Source organism: Elgaria multicarinata, chromosome 18 (genome assembly GCF_023053635.1).
Source record: "Elgaria multicarinata webbii isolate HBS135686 ecotype San Diego chromosome 18, rElgMul1.1.pri, whole genome shotgun sequence".
Taxonomy (NCBI): Eukaryota; Metazoa; Chordata; class Lepidosauria; order Squamata; family Anguidae; genus Elgaria; species Elgaria multicarinata.
In genome coordinates, this window is record NC_086188.1 from 17,871,481 (window position 1) to 17,894,073 (window position 22,593).

Genomic DNA, 22,593 nt, shown 5'->3' on the forward strand with positions numbered 1-22,593 from the left:
AAGAGATGCCCTCCTCTAATCTTTAGCTTGATGGCTTGCTTAATGGCCTTGAAATGCTATAAGGGCCCCCAGGAAGTGCATATAAAGTTCTCATGTGTGTGTTTTTAATTTTGAAAAGAAAAAGACTTTTTACCTGCTCTCTTTCGATCCAAATATAAACCATTTTTGCAGTCTGAATCTGCATTCCCTTCATGCATCTTGTTTTTATCCAACTTAATGCCAGCAGCCTGAAGGTTGCTCTGTAAAACATTTTACAGTACATTGGTCCTTTTTCATTAAATTCAATACAGGGCACCATTTTGTCTATGCATTTGGCAGTGGAATGTTTGCATCAGAGGCGGCAAATGATCATCTGTGAGTTTGGTTGATGAATCCAATCCAGCTCAGTAGATGGAGGGCTTTGAACTTCAAGCCCTCTGTGTATTCTAAGCCCTGCCCAGCCAGGTGGGAGAAAAAACCACAGGCTTTTTAGCCTCCCAATCTTCTTTAAATGCATTTTGAGCTAGATAAGCTCAGAGGCCCATCTAGCTCTCCTACCTTCCTGGGGGTCACGTGAGAATCTCTCTCCTCTCCTCCCTCTATTGGCATGCCCCCTTCCTCCTCTCCTGAGGTTGCAATAGGAACCTTGGAAGAGGAGCCACAACAGAGCTTTTTGTGGGGGGTGGAGGGAGTCCAGGCGGGCATTTTCTCTCCCCCCCCCCCAAGTCATAGCTCTGTCTATAACCTTGCCAGGGTTGGAGGGGGATGGGACTACCATTTCCTAGAGCTTCCAATTTGTCATCTAGGAGCCACAGTATTAGGGTGACCATATTTTGGAAAACAAAAAGGAGGATAACATGTCCGGCCCCCAAGGGGGCGTGTCCAGCACCAAGGGGGCATGTCCACCCGAACATAGCCTTGGTCACATGTCTGATTTTACAGCACACATTTAAGACAAATCTGTTCTACAGAACATCTTAATGTTAAAATCACTGAAATAAAGAACAAGTGTCATTTTGATTTGTGGATACCTTGCCTCTGCTGAGCTCCAGGTACCCAACTGCCCACCAAATCTGCAACAGGAAAGGTGCCCTGCTTGCCCAAGACTTCTTACCTAAAGACTGGAGATCCCCTTAATGCCAAGGGCTGAAACTGCTCAATGTGAAACACCCCAAAGAGGAGGTTTGACAACCTGAGTTTGAAGGATATGGCTCCAGCAGTTTTAAAACACAATAATTTTAAAACTTTGGACTTTTTAAAAAATCCTAAAAAAACCAATGGATGAATAGATCTAATTCAAACTTGGCATGGCTAAATATCTCCTTAAGAGCTATCATGGTGCCAGCTTTCTGCCCTTTATCTTTAAAAATGTCATTTAAAAAAATAATTTTAAAATCTCAAACTTTAAAAAAAATCCTAAAACTCAATGGATGGACAGATCTGTTTCAAACTTGGCATAGTTAAAGTCCTTGTTAAGAGCAATCATGGTGCCAAGTTTCATCTCGTTATCTTTAAAAATAACATTTTTTTAAAAAATTAAATCCTCAAATTCTAAAAAATTCCTAAAAATCAATGGATGAACAGATCTGTTTCAAATTTGGTATGGCTAAAGCTCTACCTAAAAGCTATCATGGTGCCAACTTTCAGCTCTTTATCTTTAAAAATGACGGTTTTAAAAATAATAATTTTAAAACCTCAATTTTTTAAAAAATCCTAAAAAATCAATGGATGAATGGATCTGCTTCAAATTTGGTATGACTAAAGCCCTTCCTAAGAGCTACCATCGTGCCAAGTTTTATGTCTTTATCTTAAAAAATGATGGAGTTATAAGCATTTTTATTAAGTCCCATTAGAGCTGCTCTTTTGGAAAATCCAGATTTCCCCCCCCTCCCGGATTTGTCATCAAAACCCCGGACAAATCTGGGCAAATCCGGTCATATGGTCACCCTACACAGTATTGTTCTCCTAAAGTATTAAAGTGTAAAGTCCTGCTAATTAAAACTATAGAAGTGGAGGAAACCGAAACTTGTCATGAAATCCACAATGGAGAGAAAATACATGTGGGCAAGTGGGATATCTACCCTACAAACCTGTATTGGTTTTGTACAAGTTTAACTGTCATGACTTCCCCCCAAATATCTTGGGAAGTATAGTTGAGTGAGGGTGATGAGAATTTTCCTTTAGAAACCTCTAATCATCCTCACAGAAATACAGGTTCGCTGGGAAGAATTAATAACTATTAATAAGACACATTAAGGGTGGTGTGTGTGTGTGTGTCTATATTTGGAACTTCCTGAACATAAGAACAATTCAGCAATAGACAAATCTGCCTGTGGAACCACCCGCTTGGGTATCGTGTGTGAATATCTGCCATGGATGGTTTAAATAGGGCATCTTGTGTTTAAGAAAAAAGATTGGGCACAACTGCCATATGATCTCTCTTAAACCTACAAATATATGCAATCAATGTCTTCCCCCCCACTTCCTCCGACCCCTCTAATATTTTCACATAACGGTTTCAAGGAAATGGCACTGCATATGACCTGTTCCTGTACTTCAGTGCTGCCCTCCTCTTCTTCCTCATCATCACAGTCTAGCCCTTGATGGGAGATCTCCGTGGGACCATTCTCCTCAACCAGACTGCTTTCCAGCATCCCCATCCTTTTGCTCTCTGTTGTTACTCTTACTTTCAGCACATGGAACCCAGTGGAGACTGACCCTACTTTTAAGTTCACGGGGTCTCCATCAAAAAGCAGGCAATCTGAGTTGTTGCCTTCCTTAAAGCCAGGGGGCTGGTAATCATTGGGCGTGACTGCAAAAGAAAGATATACAAAATCCTGAAGGCTTGCAACAAAAGATGAATACAGCACTCAGGACAAGAAGTGGGGTTTGGTGGCTGAAGAGAGGGTGAAACCAACTGGAATGGTTAGTTTGTTGGGCAATGGTGCTGAATAAGGTAACCCATGATTTTCTGCATCTTTGGAACATATTTAAGGCACAATTCTATGCATACTCAGGTTGAAAAAAGTCTTAGAACTCCAAGTATTCCCCAGCCAGCCTTTTGTAGGACCTTTTTCTGTCTAACATGCATAGGATTGCACCGTATGTTAAATATTTTTACCCTGCTCTTCAGCCAAAAATATTCCCAGAGTGGCTAATTTAAGATGAATGCTACTGACCGTGGCCTGACTCTTCAGCCTGAGCACCTTGCTGCGTATACACTTACTTAGCTGTCCTTAAACTGTTCCTCCATTCCTCCCTCCTCTTCCCCGCTTGGCTCCAGAGTCCCAGTTTTGACATTTATTATTATTATTATTATTATTATTATTATTATTATTATTATTTGCATTTTTATACCACCCAATAGCTGAAGCTCCCTGGGCGGTTCACAAAAACTAAAACAATTCAAAGTGTAAAACAAACAGTATAAAAACATGAAATAAAATACACATTAAAACGAATTAAAACATACCATACATGATTAAAACATCCTGAAAACATCCTAAAATTTCACTGGATAGGCCTGCTGGAATAGATCAGTCTTTATTGCTTTTTTAAATTCTAAAAGACTGTCAAGTTGACGAATCTCCTCCGGCAGGCCATTCCACAGTCTGGGAGCAGCGGAAGAAAAGGTCCTCTGGGTAACAGTTGTTAATCTAGTTTTTGCTAGCTGAAGTGGATTCTTCCCAGAGGACCTGAGTGTGTGGGGCGGATTGTACGGGAGAAGGTGATCCTGCAGGTAGCCTGGACCTAAATCATGTAGGGCTTTAAAGGTAATAACCAACACTTTGTACTTTGCTCGGAAACTAATCAGCAGCCAGTGAAGAGATTTTAAAACTAGTGTAATGTGGTCACCCCTAGTGTACCAGTGACCAGCCTGGCTGTGATATTTTGGACTAATTGAAGTTTCCGGACTAGGCACAGAGGTAGCCCCATGTAGAGTGCATTACAGAAGTTGAGCCTCGAAGTTACCAGTTACATACACTTGGATACCAGCTTCCCACTTTCCTTTATTGGGTGCTAGTCCTGAGAAGTAAATGAGGGGTAGGTAGGAAGTATCACCACCTACCATCATTGTAGTAGAACAGCTTCATAGTCAATGTGATGTCATTAGGCAGTGGACTAAGATTCTGCATTAAGACATACAGTTTGCGGATCAGCAGGATGCTGGCTTCCTTTATTTCCTTATTCTTTGCTCCACTTGCAAAGCTCACTTGAGCGCTACCACCAAAACAAGACATAAGTCAAAGCCTATCTCAACCCATATGCTTAACGTTAAGGGTTAAAACAAAGCTAAAGATGTGAAACCCTCAAAGGTTGTTACACAGAGGAGGGCCAGGATCTCTTCTCGATCCTCCCAGAGTGCAGGACACAGAATAATGGGTTCAAGTGACAGGAAGCTATTCCGGCTGGATATCAGGAAAAAAATGCCTGACTTAGAGCAGTGCGACAATGGAACCAATGACCTAGGGAGGTTGTGGGCTCTCCCACACTAGAGGTGTTCAAGAGGCAGCTGGACAACCATCTGTCAGGTATGCTTTAAGGTGGATTCCTGCAATGAGCAGGGGGTTGGACTTGATGGCCTTGTAGGCTCCTTCCAACTCTAATATTCTATAATTCAACAGGTCACAAGACACAGTTAAACAGAGATACTAAAGCCCAATGTACTCCTATAAACTACAAGATGAGGTGTAACTAACTGTCATGGCCAACTTGATGCTTATGAATAAACTACTCAAGTGAACAGCCAACGTGTGAACAGTGTAATATGAAAGCCTTGGTCTCACATGAGATTGCAACTCTAATTGGCATCAACTGGGAATCTGTTGCTTTTTTCCAATTTCATGGAATCAGAGGCATAATCTTGCATGAATTCACAGTTCCAGCATCACACCGCTCACTCAAGTAGGCTGCTCACATGAGCAAGTATTTATGGGAGTGTCCAGCCACTGAATCATGATGGCTAACTCTGAGGTCTGCTATCTCATTATACCACCCATAAATGGGTTGAGAGGAGCTACAGAAAGACAGCTGAGGACAAGATTAGAGGTTATGTGTTATCTGAAGGCGTTTTGGTTACCTCAGAGCTAGTAACATCAGAGAAATCTTAAACTCCTAAACTGATACACTATAGCACACTACTGTTCTTTCCTTTATTATTTCTTGCTTGGGCCATAGACCACTTGTATCCAAAGCAGCTAAAACAAAATGAGACAAATACGCCACAAAACTCAAAGCTCAAGCTAAAATAGAATTACAATACATTGTGTAAAATTCATTTGAATTAAACTACATCCATTGCTGAAAATGGATAATTATGGTCTGAAAATTAAAACTGTGATGAGATTGCAACTGACAACCAGTTTACCTAGATGGAGTTGCTACACATAGAGTAACACTGTAGCACAAGCTTCCGTGCCTGTGTGTGTTGGTTACAGCAACTAGACTTTTACAGGATTGGAGTAGTGACCTCTCAGCCACAATAGAAGCTAAAATAGCAAGAAAACTATTTCTAGTAGCAAAAGCCACCAGCATCACCCTTGCCCCAATGGCAAATATAGAACACCAGTGACGCATTTTACTGGAAGAATATATAAAAGGCTGTGAGTCTTTTCATCACTCTAATCAAGATAAATAGGGAAGGAAGAGAGATTTGTGGTGGGCAATTGCCTAGAATTACAAAATGTGCCATGAATGCTGGATTGACACCATGACTGTTAAAGGGTGCATCACCAAATATAAAGAGCATTATGAATACTCATTTGTTGGAACTTCGAGTCTGCATCCCTGAGTTCCACTCCTGTCTAAGAAATAAGGGACCAATACAGAAACACTAGATTATCATCAGAGATAACGCGTTCAGTTTGTAAGAAAGACTTAGAATCACAGAATAGTAGAGTTGGAAGGGGCCTATAAGGCCATTGAGTCCAACCCCCGCTCAGTGCACTACTTAATTGAAGTAGGCTGAATGGCTGATGAAACATAGGGCTCGGATCATGATATCCAGCAGCAGTTCACACAGAGGGAAGATCAGGTGCATACTGAAGAGTGAGATGTCTAAGGGAATCATCCACAGAGTATCCCTGAACCCCATCACCACATAAAACCTGTATAATAGTTCATCCATTTGCAAAATTCAAAATCCGGCTTGTGCAGAATTCCTTGGCTAGATAGTATGGATGCAGGGCGATAGTCAAGGGTAGGCATAGTGAGGCAGCTGGAAAGAACCCACACCCCAAACAGGGGACCACTGACAAAAGCCCCATTGAGTTGGTCCTCCTCTTCATCATTGCAACCTCCTTGTTCACCTGCCTCTTGGGGGGGGGGTGTCTTCACGGCACCGGGTTGGCGCCACATCCCTCGGAAACCCTGCGCTTTCCCTCCGCCAGGGTGGCGTTGGATAATCCCAATGCCAAGGAGGGAGCGTGGGGCTTCTCACCCCCCATCCTCTTCCTGGTAGAAGGCAACCAATCACAGTTTGTCTTCCACCACACACTGCCTGGCCGTGCCTCCACTGCGACTCCAGAGCAAGGCTTTGGGACTGTCTTGACACCACCTTGTGCATCCTTCCCTCACTCCAGAGAAAAAAGTCAGGGTAAGTCCCTGACTTTTTTCCTCCATGGCTTCAGCAGAAAGCCCCGGGATGAGTGCACGATTGCAGAGGCGGAATATAATCGGCACTTGTCCCAGGGCTTTCTGAGCATTTAGACAGCCCCTTGCTCTGGCCCAGACAATGGTAATGGGAGAAGGAGCAGGAGATACTACGGCCTGCTTGCTCCCTGGCCCCCTGCAGTGGTAGCAATGATGAAAATGAGGATGAGGGGCAGTAGCAGCTGGTGAAAATGGTGGTGAGAGGGCAGGTTTTTGAGGGAGGGGGTCACTGATAGTGTCTTGCCCAAGGGCCCTCAAAACCCAAGAGACAAAGCTGCATGTGTGTCAGGATCCCTTTAAATGTAAATTCCCAAATGATTTGAGCCATCTGGTAAGGAAATATTCAACTTAGACTTCATTTAGTACATCTCACTTCATCTGTAATTACTCTGAAGTGAGGGTTTGCTTCCTAGGAACTGGGCACATGATTGCAAACTTATTTCTGTAAAAATAGGGTGTTATAATGAATTAATTCACAGGCTTGTTGTGGGAAATGTGCAATAAAGAACTGTAAACTAGTTCGCATATGAAGTAAAGAATAAATTAAAGGTCTATGCGCATCGCAGTGCAGAAAAGACAAGTAAAATAAACAAGGGGCAGGAGCACCTCCCCTATGAGGGAAGGTTACAACAATTGGGATTGTTTAGCTTGGGGAAAAGGAGGCTAAAGGGAGTCATGATAGAGGTGTACAGAATGAGACACGGTGTGGAGAAGGTGGAGAGGGAGACATTTTTTCTCCCTCTCCCATAATACTAGAACCCATTGGGGTCATCCCATGGATCTGATTGGTGGGAGATTCAGGACAGATAAAAGGAAGGACTTCTTCACACAGTGTACAGTTAAACTATGGAATTTGCTATCACAAGATGTAGTGATGGCCACCAATTTGGATGGCTTTAAAAGGGGGTTGGATAAACTTCTGAAGGAGAAGGTTATCTATGGCTACTAGTCCTGATGGCTGTGTGGTATCTCCAGGATCAGAGGCAGCAAGCCTGTGTGAACCAGGCTTAGAGCAGAGGGAGAAGCGGACAGAGATTTGAGGTATTAAGCCTGTGTCCGCCAGTTGCTGGGGAACATGGGTGGGAGGGTGCTGTTGCATCATGTCCTGCTTTGTGGTCGGCAGCTGGTTGGCCATTGTGTGAACAGAGGGCTGGACTAGATGGACGCTTGGTCTGATCCAGCATGGCTCTTTTTATTTTCTTAACAGCAATTTCCTCTGATCAAACATTTAGGCAAGCATCTCTCTCAATGTGCTTTTTCCTGAAACTAAGCAATGGGGGATATACCTAGCAAAGTCCATCTCAGGTCCATTCTTTGAATACTTGAACTTGAACCGGTAGAATTCTGTCATGCACTAGAGGAGAAAAGGAAAGAGAAAGATCGTGCTTCTGACCATCAAGATGGGTTCTTCTGACCATAGAGGAATTACCATGTGAGATCTCAGAAACTGTTTTACATTCTCCTGGTATTAATATACATGGAGTGTCTCTTGACATTTTCCTCTCTTTCAACTCATTGCTTTATTCTTAAATATCCTTTTTAAGGACGATTCCACATTTTATGCTGGTATTATTACTATTATTATTATTATTATTATTATTATTATTAATATTTGCATACCGCCCCATAGCCGAAGCTCTCTGGGTGGTTCACATAAGATAAAAACACTTAAAAACAATATACAAAGATTAAAACACCACAAAACAAGCAAAATACACATACATTTAAAACCAGTATAACAACTTTAAAAACGATGAGCCAAAAAACAGACCCAGGGTCATTACATATTGCTAAATGCCTGGGAGAAGAGAAAAGTCTTGACCTGGCGCCGAAAAGATGACAATGTCAGCACCAGGTGGGCCTCGTCAGGGAGATTGTTCCACTGTGGGGGGGGGGCACCACAGAGAAGGCCCTCTCTTTTGTCGCCACCCTCCCAGCTTCCCTTGGAGTAGGCACCCAGAGTAGGACCTCAGATGTTGAACATAGTGTTCGGGTAGGTTCATGTCGGGAAAGGCATTCCATCAGGTATTGTGGTCCCAAGCCGTGTAAGGCTTTATAGGTTAAAACCAGCTCGGAATTGGGCTCGGAAACATACAGGCAACCAATGCAAGTGGGCCACAGTGGGTCTTATATGCTCAAACCTTCTGGTCCCAGTTATCAATCTGGCCGCTGCATTTTGCACAAGCTGCAGCTTCCGAACTGTCTTCAAAGGCAGCCCCACATAGAGTGCATTTCAGATATGTTTGCTGCACGATAGACAGGACTCCCTGTTTGCCCAATAATATGTTCTTCCAGTCTTACTCACACCATTTCTTACAGTACATTAACGTTATCTGACAAAAACCTTTAGTACTTCATGTAAAGCAGTGCTAGCTTAGTTGGACTTGATGGCCCTTCCAGCTCTACTATTCTATGTAGCATGCCAAGGGTAATCACAAGCATGACCAAAGAAATTGATTGAAGGAGGGTAGAAAGTGTACAAGAGAGCTTGCTTGTATTAAAACAAGCAAAAATGTGCTTAATACACAGGGGTAGCGGGTGGGAGGGAGATGCAATGATGATACTAAAATGTGTCTATTGGTTTGATTTGCAGCATGACTTCCTATTAAATGATCAAAGGGGCTAACAAAATGAATTCTGGCTAACTCGTGGTGCAGAGCGGTAAAGCAGCAGTTTCTGGAGCTGAAACTCTCCCCACGGCCTGAGTTCGATCCCAGTGGAAGCTGGTTTCAGGCAGCCGGCTCGGGTCGACTCAGCCTTCCATCCTCCCGAGGTTGGTAAAATGAGTACCCAGTTAGCTGGGGGAAAGGTAATAACGGCCGGGGAAGGCAACGGCAAACCACCCCGTTATAAGGCCTGCCAAGAAAACGTCAGCGAAAGCTGGCGTCGCTCCAAGAGTCAGTAATAACTCAGTGCTTGCACGAGAGGTTCCTTTCCTTCCTTAACATGAAGTCAAGCTTTCTGTCCACATGGTTTGTGTGTTATACTTTCTCAAACACTCTTACCTCAGGATCTTTGGGATCGGAATAGATCTGTTTTAATAAAGCAGGATGAGTTAGGGTTGCCCTTCTATGAATTGTCATAATAAAATAAAGCAAAGCTCAGTTTTGTGTGACTATTAGTCTTGCTGCATGGAAATTGTCTTGTCTTTCCAGCATCTGTAAATAGTCACACAAAGTGAGCAAACTGTGAAACTATGAGAAATGCATAAAAATACTTATCTTTGGAATGATCAAGCGAGATTTTCCATAACCACGACTCTCATTCAGAGGCTTTAACAAGGAGCACCATCCACAGAGATATCTGTGGTCAGTTAATCAAACTACCCAAATACACAAATTGTTCATTCCAATAATAGATTATAACTTCTTTGGAAATATCTTTCACAATACCTCAGAGCACCCAGGACACTAAGTCAAACACAATCAGGAAGGGCTACAAGATTGGCTTTAGGTTTCTGTCAATGGAGAGTGTAACAGCCATGGCTGTTAATCATGCAAAGTGAATAAACTGCCTTCTTCCTTGATCACTAGATGTCAGAGGCAATCAAAACTAAGTGGACAGCAACAAGAAGCTCACCTTGCAATCAATCATTCCGGTAAGTTGCAAAGAGGAAGACTTAATATACAGCAAACACTCTGGAAGCTGAAATATGGAGGAAGGAGCAAAGTGGGAGAGGGGAAGCTTCTCAATATGTTAAAAAAAAAAAATCAGGGTAGTGAAAAAGACCCTTGGTAAGGACTTCATATGGGCACTGCCTCCTGCTGCCAAGGAATAGTGGCAGCAGCGAGCAGCATGCAGGCCTGAGCTAGAGCTGGCGGTCAGATTTTAGTTTAGTTCCACCACCACGAAATGGAAAGTTGGGTACTTACCGTGAAGTTCCATTCCGATTTGGTACACAAGAGACACCATGGATTAACTTCTCCCACTGCCCAGGACAGGCAAGATTTTTGCTGTGGTCCTAGCCTCTGTGATTCCTCCCAGCTAGATCTTTGCTAGCCGAGCATTTGGGGAAAGTAGATATTGAGGAGCCAGTAATGCGGTAATTCAAAAACAGAAGGTAGAAATGAAAAGGAGGGTAGAAATGAAAATGAAAAAAACTTTCTCTGGGTGTTGGCAAACTCCATGAGAACAATTGTAATAAATACTAGTGTCAACAGGAGTGGTCAGCCTGCCAGAGGATACAGTGTGAATATCTTCTGTGTACCAAATTGGAATGGAACTTCACGATAAGTACCCAACTTTGCATTCCCATCTGGTGCGAAGGAGACATCCATCATGGGATGCAAAAAAGTTTTAATTCCTATAGGCCAAAACAAGCTAAACGTATGTTTGAGGTAATATATGTTGTCCGAATGCTGCTTCAGCACAAGCATATTTGTCTATCCGATAATGCCTTACACAAGTGTGGTGTGAGGACCACGCAGCTGCCCTACAGATCTCTGCTTAGGGAGCGTTAGTAGAAAAAGCCGCTGAGGCAGCTGTGGCCCTGGTGGAGTGTGCTATAACTTGTGCGGCTTTAGGGAGTTTCTTTTTTAACCTCATGGGCCACAAAAATGCATGCCTTGAGCCACCTGGTAAGGGTAGTATGGGAGGCTTTCTGCCCTAAGGCTGTTGGATGAAAGGAAACAAATAAGGAATCGGAATGTCTGATTTCCTCGGTCCTCTTAAGGTAGATTTTGATGGCCCTTCTAACATCCAATGTGTCCTAGACCCGCTCAGAGGAGTGAGAAGGATTAGGGCAGAAGGAGGCAAGAACAATTTCTTGCGTTTTGTGAAAGAGAATTTTTGGAATGAAGGATGGATTCAACTGGAGTATGAGAGAGTCCTCATGGATAGAGGAGTCACATGGCCCCTCACAGAGAGAGCCGATAACTCCGACACTCTCCTGGCAGAGGTTATAGCTACCAGAAATAAAACTTTAAGTAAGAGGAAACATAAAGATAAAGGCTGGAGAAGAAGTGAGAGCAGAAAGGACTGTATGCAGGTTCCATGTAGGAAAATGATGCATAACAGGAGGGGAGATAAGTGATGTTTCATTGAGGAATTGTTTAAGGTGCGGATGCACACTAAGTGGCTTGTGGCATGGCTTGGAAAGGACAGAGAGCTGGGGAGTTGCCTGCAAGGCGTGTTTGCTTTGAGTCCCTCATCTAGCTCTGCTTGCAGGAAAAGGAGCAACTCTTTGCTTCCTGCCATCCTGAGATCTACATGTTTTCTCCTGCAGCAACAAATGAATGCCTTCCAGGTGGGAGGGAAGAGAGCGGACGGGCAAGTAAAGGGGAGGGCGCCTCCCACCCACCCCGGGACCACGCAGGGGCCGCCGCCGCCCCTTTCCTCGCCCGTCCGCTCTCTTCCCTCCCACGACCCAGCCCCGCTGCTTGGAGCTCTCGCAGGGCCTGCTGGCTAAAGGGAAACGGAGCCTGGAGCAGCCCGCCCGCCGTCTGCACTGCCGAAGCACGCCTCCTCCTCTTCTGGGGACGATTAAGGTACGTACTACACGAGCGTTTTCGGGGCGCCCTGAAGCGCCTTCAGGGCGCCCGGAAGACTGTGTGTAGACTCCCCCTATAACTGCTGTGTGCGGGTTTTATGTGCTACTTACTGCCAAGACAGCCATACGTAGCTGGAAAACAAAAACAAAGGAACTGTCAACAACCTGCATTTCATTTTAAAATACACTGCTGCTAATTCCCAGAGCTCCAGGAGAAAAATCTAGCTTCTCTTTACTTGGTTGTGCAGCACTACCTTGGCCACTGAACAATGCAACTTTTCAAGTCTCAGTACCTGAGGGTAATACATCACGTTACACGCACGGGCCAGAGCTACACCAAGCAGGATATGACACTTTGAAAATGGGTTGAGAACTGTATATGTAGTGTGTCCTGGGCCCTGACAGTTGTCACTATTGTTATAAACCATTATAAAGCAGTAGTGTAGATCCTGCCATGGTTTAACATTACACAGAGACACAGACAGACAGAGAGAGAGAGAGAGAAAGAGAGAGAGAGAGAGAGAGACAGACAGACAGACAGACAGACAGAGCAGCTATGGGGAACACTAATCAGAATTAGGATCATAGCATGTGAGGAGCTGGAATTAATCATTTCCCCAACATAATTACAGTAATTCAATAATTCAGGTGTGTTTGCAAGAAACATCACTGACACCTTGTGGCCATTTGGATTAATTACAAGACAATACCCAATAATATTCCAATGTTTATATCAATGCTTATATTTCTTTTTCGAGCTACATGGAAGGAACACACCCTAAACCCCTTTAATCCATGCCCATGTCCCCACTGAAGGCGGAACATTATACCAGCCCCAGACCTGGTATAAGTAGGGAAGGGAAGAAGTGCCAGAGTGGTATAATGATAAGAGTATTGGATTAAGGGCTGTCTTCACAGTGCTGGGTTGGCACCACCTCCATCCAAAATCCCATGCTTCCCCTCTCCTGGGGTGGCATTGGGTAATCTGGATGCCAACGAGGGAGCATGGGGTTACTGGGTGGCCATCCACGTACCGGAGCCACCCCAGCCGTCTTCCTGGTGGAAAGCGACCCGATGGCGGTCGCCTTCCACCAGGCACTGTCCCCGGATTGGCCAGGTTCAGGGAATGACATCAGACAGCAGAAGAACGATACTGACCTCGCTCCTATTGAAAAAGTCGGCGTAAATCCCTGAAATTTTCAAAGCGCAGCTTCGAGGAAAAGCCCCACAGTGGCTGCGAGGTTGCGACTTCTAACCGACACAGTGTAGATCCGTGGCCACCATGTGGCTTTCCCCACACATAGACAGCCCCCAGGACAGGGGAGAGACCCTAGTTCTAGTTCCCACTTGGCCATGACACCCACTGGGTGACTTCGGACCAATCACTGACTCTCAGCCTAACCTACCTCACAGGGCTGTTGTGAGGAGGATCATGTACACTGCCTTGGGCACCTCAGAGGAATAGGTGGGATATAAATGTAATACATAAATCAATAAATGAGAACACTTACTGCCATGTATAACTGTCTCCCAAGTCTCTCCTCCCTCCCTCCCTTTTTGCTGTACTTTGCATACCGTGTCTTGTCGGAACTGCCTTGTTCTAACATTCTTCCCCTAACAGTGGAGAGCAATATCCTTTAAACGGAGGGAAAGCACCCAGCCCAACATGCAGGTAAGCTTGTAATTATGCATCTGGGTTCAGGGACTATGTACTCCAGCTTTTGCCTATTTATTTATTCATTTTATTATATTTATAAACTGCCATTCATCAAATGTTGTCAGGGTGGTAAACAAAAATATATAATAAAAACAATCAAATACAATCAAAACAATAAAAGGCAGGTTTAAAACCCATAAAACAGAATGACCAGCTTAAAGTGGAATTTTAAGGTGAAAACGTTGGCTTTTTTGCATACGACTTTGAATGGAATAGCTTTCCTTTTGTATGCTCAATCAAGGTAAAAGGTGAAGAACAGACAATTCCTGCAGATAAACCCCCTCAGAGAGAATGTGGGATAAAATAAAGCTGTACAACATTTAAAACTCATTTTAACATTAATTAAATTAAAACTTACATAGTTCTTTTCCAAGGCATCATAGCATCCCTGAATCCTAAGAGAGCAGAAATAATAAGTAAATGCTTATCAGAAAATGTGTAAAAGCACAAAATTCTCAGCTGTCAAATGCAGTTTAGAGTTCACAGACTGCAAAACGAAGGGCTTTGGAATGTAAAACGTGTGCCAAATTAATCAGTAGTAAGGATGTTATATTCTCTGATTTCTTCACAATTTGGTTGGGGGTGGATCTACATAGTTTTGTACATAGTGAGGCACCAGTACAATACCTATTCCTGCATATACTTGACCCTTTCAATTTCCTCTTTCTTACCACTTGACTATCTGTAGTGGACCCTGGCATCTTTTATCTTCTTGAAGGATTTTTATACACATGTCTGGAAAACAGCAACAATACAACACTTTTACTAAGTAGATTTCCAGGCACCTCAAAATTAATTCAACTTTGCCTTATGAATACCATGACAATTTTAAAACACTTGCATAGAAATGAAAGTTTTAGCAACAGATCAGAGGGTCCAAAATAATTTTACTATCTTAAAATCTAGGGGTTGTTCCCCATGTTAATTTAGTCAACATGGGTGTTCTGTTAACACCCACTAGATGAGTTGTGTGTCTATTGCAGCATGAGATATATATATAGATATATATATAGATATGTTAATTAATCCAGAATAACTATCATTCTCGATAGTTCTATAATCATAGTCACTAATACAGATGAGAATATACACAAATTATATAAGCAGTTTTGAAAAAGAAAGGAAAGCTATCTTACCAACTCAAATTATACCAATAACAGGTTATTAAAGGGTAACGAATTTGTCAGCACTTTGATCTTCCACATTCTACATAGCAAAACATCTCCCTCAGTGCAGAATACAATAGCCCCGGTGACTCTCAGCTTTTATTTTTTAAAAGCAAGTTCCTACCCCTCACCACTGCAAAGTGAAAATGAGTGGCAGTTTCTGACAAAGCGCGAAAAAACAGAAAAGGCCACGGTGAATTGTCATGAAAATGTGTTAAAGAATAACTAATCTGCCTTCGTGATCCTAGGTATGTGGAAATCATTATCAGAACAGAGCACATCACAATTTGGAGAATATATGCAAATTCACACAATTCATTTTCAGGACCGAAAATTAATTTTCACAATTCATTTTCGTGACTGGCTGCAGTATTGTAGGGAGGAAAACAGAAGAGCAGTTGGACAGAATTAAAGTCCTTTGGAGTGAAATTTGGGCCCCTTTATCTGCTTTCCTTAAGATCTTCCAGAAGATTCCAATTTGAATGCCATGAAGAGATTTGGTTTTGTTCCAAAATACTGTCAAAGAATGAAAAGGCATCTGTTTGATAGAGCAAGTTCCTGATAGATTGTGCCTATTTATTTATTTATTTATTTATTGCATTTTTATACCGCCCAATAGCCGAAGCTCCCTGTCAGGGGTATCTTCCTTTCCATTTAACAACTACCAAAACCTACGTTTGCTTCTGTCTATTCTTAATGCTACTCCAAAAGCTCCACACACACAATTCCATTCCGAACTGTAGCATTCTCTAAGCATGTACACGTGCTTAGCAATAAAGGCATTCAAGATGCAGCTGGACATCCATCTGTCAGGTATGCTTCAATGTGGGTTCCTGCATTGAGCAGGGGGTTGGACTAGATGGCCTTATAGGCCCCTTCCAACTCTACTACTGTATGGTTCTATAAATATGACCAAGCTATTCATTGAACTCTCACTAGTCTCTTCACCCCTCTCAGCTTTGAGTTGTTTTTAAATGGAGATTATGCCTCTTTGCATGGGAGACTTGGTGATATGCAATAACTTCAGAGAAACCTCCATCAATAATAATAGAATACAAAATTATATTGCGCTCTATACCACAGCACATTTCAATTACCCAAAACATATGAAACACAGCAACATAAAGAAAAATCAATCAATACACGTTAAACTACTAACCAAAAATTAAACTAATTCACAAGCAATCCGTTCAAACAACCAAACCATTGAAAATTTAAAACAAACTGACTGTTCCTCAGACTCAAAGAGAAGAATCAAAGCTAGTGAATGTTTTACCATCTAAACAGCGGGTTCCATAAGAGCTTTCTGGGAAGAGGCCTCGGAGGTAAGTGATACAGGAGACGGAAATCGCCAGCAGCCTTTTCACCAGAACCAAAGACTGTTGCTCAGAGGTGACTGTGCTGGAAAACAGAGCTGTTCCCTGAAAAAGGACAAAGCCATATTTCCTATCGGTTTTAGAAAACAGATAAATAAACCAATTAGACACCTGTGGTGCTACGTTTTGTACCTTCAAGGCTTTATGTTTCTGCCCAACATGCCAGGCCTGAGCAGTAGCCATCTTGGTTCACTCAGCTGTTTTCAGCTGCTGGGACCTGAAGGAAGACAAGATACATTAGCTACTTGAGAAATACAACAGCTGGATCTGCACTAGCTTAGGGTGGCCATATGAAAAGGAGGACGGGGCTCCTGTATCTTTAACAGTTGTATAGAAAAGGGAATTTCAGCAGGTGTCCTTTGTACGCACGCAGCACCTGGTGAAATTCCCTCTTCTTCACAACAGTTAAAACTGCAGGAGACCTGCCTCTTTTGTATCTGGTCAACAGGGCAGGGCTCCTGCAGCTTTAACTGTTGTGATGAAGAAGGAATTTCATAAAGTGCTGCACACATACAATGACACCTGCTGAAATTCCCTTTTCCCTACGACTGTTAAAGCTACAAGAGCCCTGTCCTCCTTTTCATATGGTTACCCTTCACTAGCTACACCAGGCTTGTGAATGGCCACTGGACTTGTCACTTATGGTAAACAAGAATTACCAGGTATTTTGGTTTCTCTCTGTCCCTTGCCCCAACCAACCTACCAAACTTTACACTCCAGATATAAAATACCAAATGCGTGTATGTATGAGCAGGCAGGCAGCAGCTGCTGAAGGAGCATTCCACGGAAACAGCGACAAAACACATGAAATTTCAAAATGAAAAATAAGTTAATATTTTGTATTGTATTAGTTGTATATAGTGGAAAGAGGGTGTTTTGATGATGAAAGATAATTTTTTTGCTATTATTATTGCGCAACCTGGTTTTCAAAATGGCTACCATTGTCAAGATCAGTCACATGCTAAATGAGGTTACATTTGATTAAGTGTTAACATTGTATTGTACAGTGAATTAAGTGTTGTTTTCATTCTGATAGCAAAGGTAAGGTCCTAAAGGAGCTGCCTACACGTTAAAACATTAGAAACTGTGTGTTTATTAGCAGATATATAGCTAATTACGCATATAGTTTTGCTGTCCCATACGTGACATGAAAAAGTGCACTTTTTAGGTTATATATGTTATTTGTAGCATTTAAAATGTAGTAAAGCAGATTTAAAACAAAGATAATGTTGTCTACAATGAAATATTTTCTTAATGTTAATTTTTTATTTTAAACAGTTTATACGTCCCTTTATTTATTGTCCCATACGTGACACTTATTATGCAGATAATGCATAATGAATGTGTCAACTGAAAATAAAAAGAGCACTAGTGCTGAAAGAATGAAGAAAATGAGACTAAAGAAGAAGAGGGAGAATCCAAAATTTCAAAAAAAGGAAAATGAAAGGTTAAAAGAACTGAGAAGAAAGAAAAATATGTCTATGAGTAGCAGAGATGAGTTGCAGAGGAAGAAGTATGAAAGAGATCGAAAGAGGTTGCAGAGAGCATGCAAGAAAAAAACTATTGCTGACAGTAATACAGAAAAATATATAATAGTAAGTCCTTACCAAAGCAGATGGAGCTATGGAAAAGCTATGAATAGAATATTTATTTAGGCTGTCGTTTTAGGATCTACCTTTGTAAATTTGCCAAAATCACCAAGAAAACAGAGAGCTGTAGTCAGTGGTTTAGCACAAAGAGTAGATACTAAACTAGTTAATCAAATGCATAGTTCCTTCTCACAAGGGTGTGGCATGTTAAAGAAAGACATAAACATTGTTAAGAGCTTCTTTTTTCGCAATGATATTTTATATACAGCTCCTGGATTGAAGGACTGCATAACTGTTTGGGAAGAAGGAAAGAAACTTAGACTTCAAAAACATTTTCTCACTATGTTTTTAAGAGAGGCAATTTTTGTGTTTAAAAACGGCCACCCTGAAGTTAAAATGAGTTTTGTAAAATTTTGTACTCTACATCCAAAAAAATGTTCTTCTACTGAAGGATACTCCAGTGGATCAGTGTCAATGTAAAATACATGAAAATTTTAAACTCAAGTTAAAGGGCCTTAGAATTGGAGGGGATTTTTAAAGTCTGTTTTATGTGATGACAAATTAATTTCCAACTGTTGGAAATGTGAATTCCAGTGGGAAAAAAAATATTCCATTTCCTGAAGAGCCAACAAAGCACGTCACATGGAAGCAGTGGGAAAAGGATGCTGATGGAGGACTAGTGTTAAGCATGAAAGATGGTTGTGCTGGTGAATTACACGAAGATATTGTTTCAAGTTATGAAAACTTTCTGGGTCATGTTCACATAAAAAGAATACAAGCAAATGCTTTCTTAAGTGATCAAAACCTGGAAAATGTAAGAGTGCTGGAAATTGATTTTGCTATGTCTTATAGCTGTGAGTATTGGAACGAGTTCAGAGTGCCCTTTGGTCTCAAGCAAGTGTAACGCTTTTCACTGCAGCTGTTTATTTAAATGGATCTTGTAGAACCTTCCTCTTGTGCTCAGATATAACACAGAAAGACAAACACACTGTGTATGTAATGCTGATGAAACTATGAGATAATGAGTGAAGAAACTGGTGTTACTCAGGACATCATTTGGAGCGATGGACCTCCATCTGAGTTCAAGAACAAATACATGGTGCATGTGCTGAAGCTTCTAGCAAAAAAATACCAAAGAAAGTTCAGTTGGAAATATTTTGCCACCTCACATGGCAAAGGAATAGTTGATGGTGTGGGAGGCAATGTGAAAAGGCTTGTACGACAAAAGACCATGAGCCAAGGCAACGTCAGTGTCGTACAGAATGCAGTGGAGTTTGCACAGTTAGCAAATGAACTTGCTCCCTCAACATGCACTCTGTACATTTACCAGAGTGAAATACATTCCCAAGTAGAGAAAGACAAGCCTTGGGAAGGAACTATCACTGTGCCTGGGATAGCATCATATCATATTGTGCAGGCTAAACCAAACGGTCTAGTTTCCTTCAAACACCATGCCCTGGAGAGTGAAGAATCTGTTCCTGTTACTAGGCCTACTTCAAATGTGAAACTCAATATAGGTGCTTGGTTAGTTATAATAAGGTGGCCTACCAAGGCAGTGTTATGGAAGTCTGTGGCATGGATGGAGTTAAAGTGAGTGTAATGGTTCCTGCCAACAAACATCATTATAAGTGGCCCCACACTCCTGATTGTATTACATATTCCTTTAAGGATGTGATTAGGAAGATTGACCCACCAACTGTGGCTTTGAAGTCTCGTCGCTGCACCATGTATAAATTTTCAGAATTATTCTAATGTAAAGGGACTTTTCAAATATCAATGCTTAAATGCTCTAACTACATTATTTGTTGATGCTAGTGTCTTAAATCAATTAAGAATTCATATTTAGTAGTCCTTAGTGAGTTTTTTATGTTGTAATGCCGACAGTGTCCCATACGTGACAGAGAATGTCCCATACGTGACATCAAAAAAACATTTTTTTGATTGAGCTAAAATGTAAAAATTGAGTCTAACATGGATATAAATGTGAAGTGATATCTCAGGAATTATCAGAAAAAAGTTGAATTAGTTTCAAGTTCACAGTTCACAGAAATGTTTAATTGAAGATAACCATGTCCACGAAGATGGAAATTCTTGTGTCCCATACGTGACAAAATATTAATAGTATCTAAGATAATTGTTTCTTGCTGAATTTAAAATTACTAACCCTGTTCTGCTAGTAATGACCATTGTATTCATATGCTGCAAAATAAATTGTTCACTTTAAACATTAGTAGTATATGCAAAAGATTCTTTGTCCTGAACTTGAGTATAAATGTCGCATACGTGACAATGGAATGCTCCTGAAATTCATTTGTACACAGGTGTCATTTGTATGCATGCAGCACCTGGTGAAATTCCCTTTTCTATACAACCCTGTCCTCCTTTCCATATGGTCACCCTAGGCAGACTCATTTGTGTAAGCGTTTTTTGTGGGCACATTTGACAGGTAGGGATATTTTCAAAGGTGAGTTATACTGGTTCCTAAATAGAACAGTTCCTGACAGAGCAGTTGCATGACTCCTGTTCGAGACAGGGCTGTATACCACAAGCTGAATATTCACATTTTCAGGAAGAATCTCTGACCGTATATCATAAATTGTTTGGCAATGTCACAGTTTCAGTTCTTATAAGTTTTGCCATCGTCCAAAGGCTGAGGGCCATACTGTTAAGTAGAGTGAGGCATCTGCCTCCCACAGGTGTTTTTGGGTGTCAGAAAAGGGGAGCAAATGTGGTAGTTATTTGATTTACTACTGCTGGATTTTTAGTGCCAAGAAGCAGGATTTGCCTACTTTGTGGATTTTATTTTTTCCCCTCAGGTGCTAAAATAACTTGGTTGAACTTATCAGGCCTGTTGTCAGGGTTGGGCGGGGTTGCTTTCTTCCCTCAGGTGGGGATGACTGAGGCAAATGCCAGCCTGTTGCTCTCTTCAGAACAAAAGAGCAGCTTTGCATTTAGGCGGGAAAGAGAGGGATTCTATTAACCTGAGGAGAAATGCTCTGAGGGAAACTCAGACCAAAGGAGGAAGCCTCGAGGCGACCTTTCATGACTCTGTGGTCCCCCCTAATTCCGCCCTTGCACCCCCTTTTCCCACCTTATCCTCCTGCGGCCCCACAGAGTGTCCTCCTTCCCCTCAGCCCTCGCCTCAGCCTTTCCTCCTCTTCCAGCATTTTCATGAGGAAAATCACTGGGGAAAATCCACATATTTTATATGTCCAGATACATATTTGGCAACAAAGACTCCCCTTTAAATAGTAATATAATCCAGCTCACTATAGAGGGCAAGACTGTGACCAGGCGGCCTGCTGCTCAGTCTGTCCTTCAAGTGCTGCTAGCTGTTGATGGGCAACTTCAAATAAATAAATAAATAACTTCCAAGCCCCTTGGGCTGCCTTTTTAGGATTTCTTATTTTTCTGTCAGATATGAACCAGACAACCTTTCAAATACAGGACTCCTCCAGGAGAGAGGACTGTGCCCTGACAATAGTTCAAAGAGAGGACTGTCCTCTGTAAACTAAGACACATGGCCACCCTAAGGGGCCACCAAATGAAGATCTGGATTTGGAGCTCTAGTCTTTCTCCCTCTTATTTGTGAGCTTCCTTGTCCAGCAGTTCATTTCATTTGTGTATTGTGTTCGTAGACCTATTAAAATTGTAACTGATTGTATATTTTAATAGAAATTAAGATGGATGGCTGGGATCACACATATGAGTACATCTCCCAAGTCAGGACATCATCTGGAATCACTTTCCAGATGGTTACCTCAGTAGAGAAGGGAAATATCAATATCACATAATAAATAAAATATGATTGTACACCAGGATGGTTTATTTATTGGGAAAATGTAGTTAATTGGAAGTGTGAATTGCATTCTGTCCTCCCTTCTAAGGCTATACATAGGGTGACCATATGAAAAGGAGGACAGGGCTCCTGTATCTTTAACAGTTGTATTGAAAAAGGAATTTCTGCAGGTGTCATTTGTATATATGGAGAACCTGGTGAAATTCCCTCTTCATCACAACAGTTAAAGCTGCAGGAGCTAGACTAGAGTAGGGCAGGGCACCTGCAGCTTTAACTGTTGTGATGAAGAGGACATTTCACCAGGTTCCCCATATATACAAATGACACCTGCTGAAATTCCCTTTTCTAAGCAACTGTTAAATATACAGCCCTATCCTCCTGTTCATATGGTCACCCTATCTAAGGCTATACATGTAATTCCTTTGCACTTCTGTATTTGATTTGATTATTTTCTTCTTTTCTTCCCACCACTAAGATTGCTGAAAAGTTATGTGAGTATACAAATAAGCTTGCAATTTTCTAATTTTCTGAGATTACATAGAAAATGTGATAAAGGTTTATCCTGCATACAGTGAAAAAATCCTCACTAGAAAAACGCTTTTCAGTTTTCACTCCAATGTCCAGAGTTTCCATTGGAAAATAATTCTCCCCTAATTATTATTTTTTTAGCTTTTTCTGATTTTACACACATATACACTTTTCATTTCAGGCTCTTTCCCAGTTTAAGATTGACTGCCCTTTAAAAGTTGTCAACCTCGTGATATCAACAACCTGCTATTTAGGTTTGTTCTCTCCTACTGAACTTTCCTCCATATCGGTCGCAGCAGG

At 41.8% G+C, this 22,593-nt stretch overlaps 1 protein-coding gene across 1 annotated transcript in view; it reads right to left on the reverse strand.

Annotated features, from left to right (window-relative positions):
* Positions 1–16,560, reverse strand: part of HORMAD2 (HORMA domain containing 2) — a 63,545-nt gene extending 46,985 nt beyond the window's left edge. Inside the window, exons 1-9 of the mRNA XM_063144361.1 lie at positions 16,510–16,560; positions 16,278–16,422; positions 14,507–14,570; positions 14,194–14,230; positions 12,230–12,250; positions 9,636–9,662; positions 7,917–7,984; positions 4,049–4,200; positions 2,523–2,791 (exon numbers count right to left, since the gene is read on the reverse strand). Of these exons, the coding sequence (XP_063000431.1) occupies positions 2,523–2,791; positions 4,049–4,200; positions 7,917–7,984; positions 9,636–9,662; positions 12,230–12,250; positions 14,194–14,230; positions 14,507–14,570; positions 16,278–16,422; positions 16,510–16,560 (834 nt within the window). The remainder of the gene's footprint in view (positions 1–2,522; positions 2,792–4,048; positions 4,201–7,916; positions 7,985–9,635; positions 9,663–12,229; positions 12,251–14,193; positions 14,231–14,506; positions 14,571–16,277; positions 16,423–16,509) is intronic.
* Between the last annotated feature and the right edge of the window lie 6,033 nt (positions 16,561–22,593).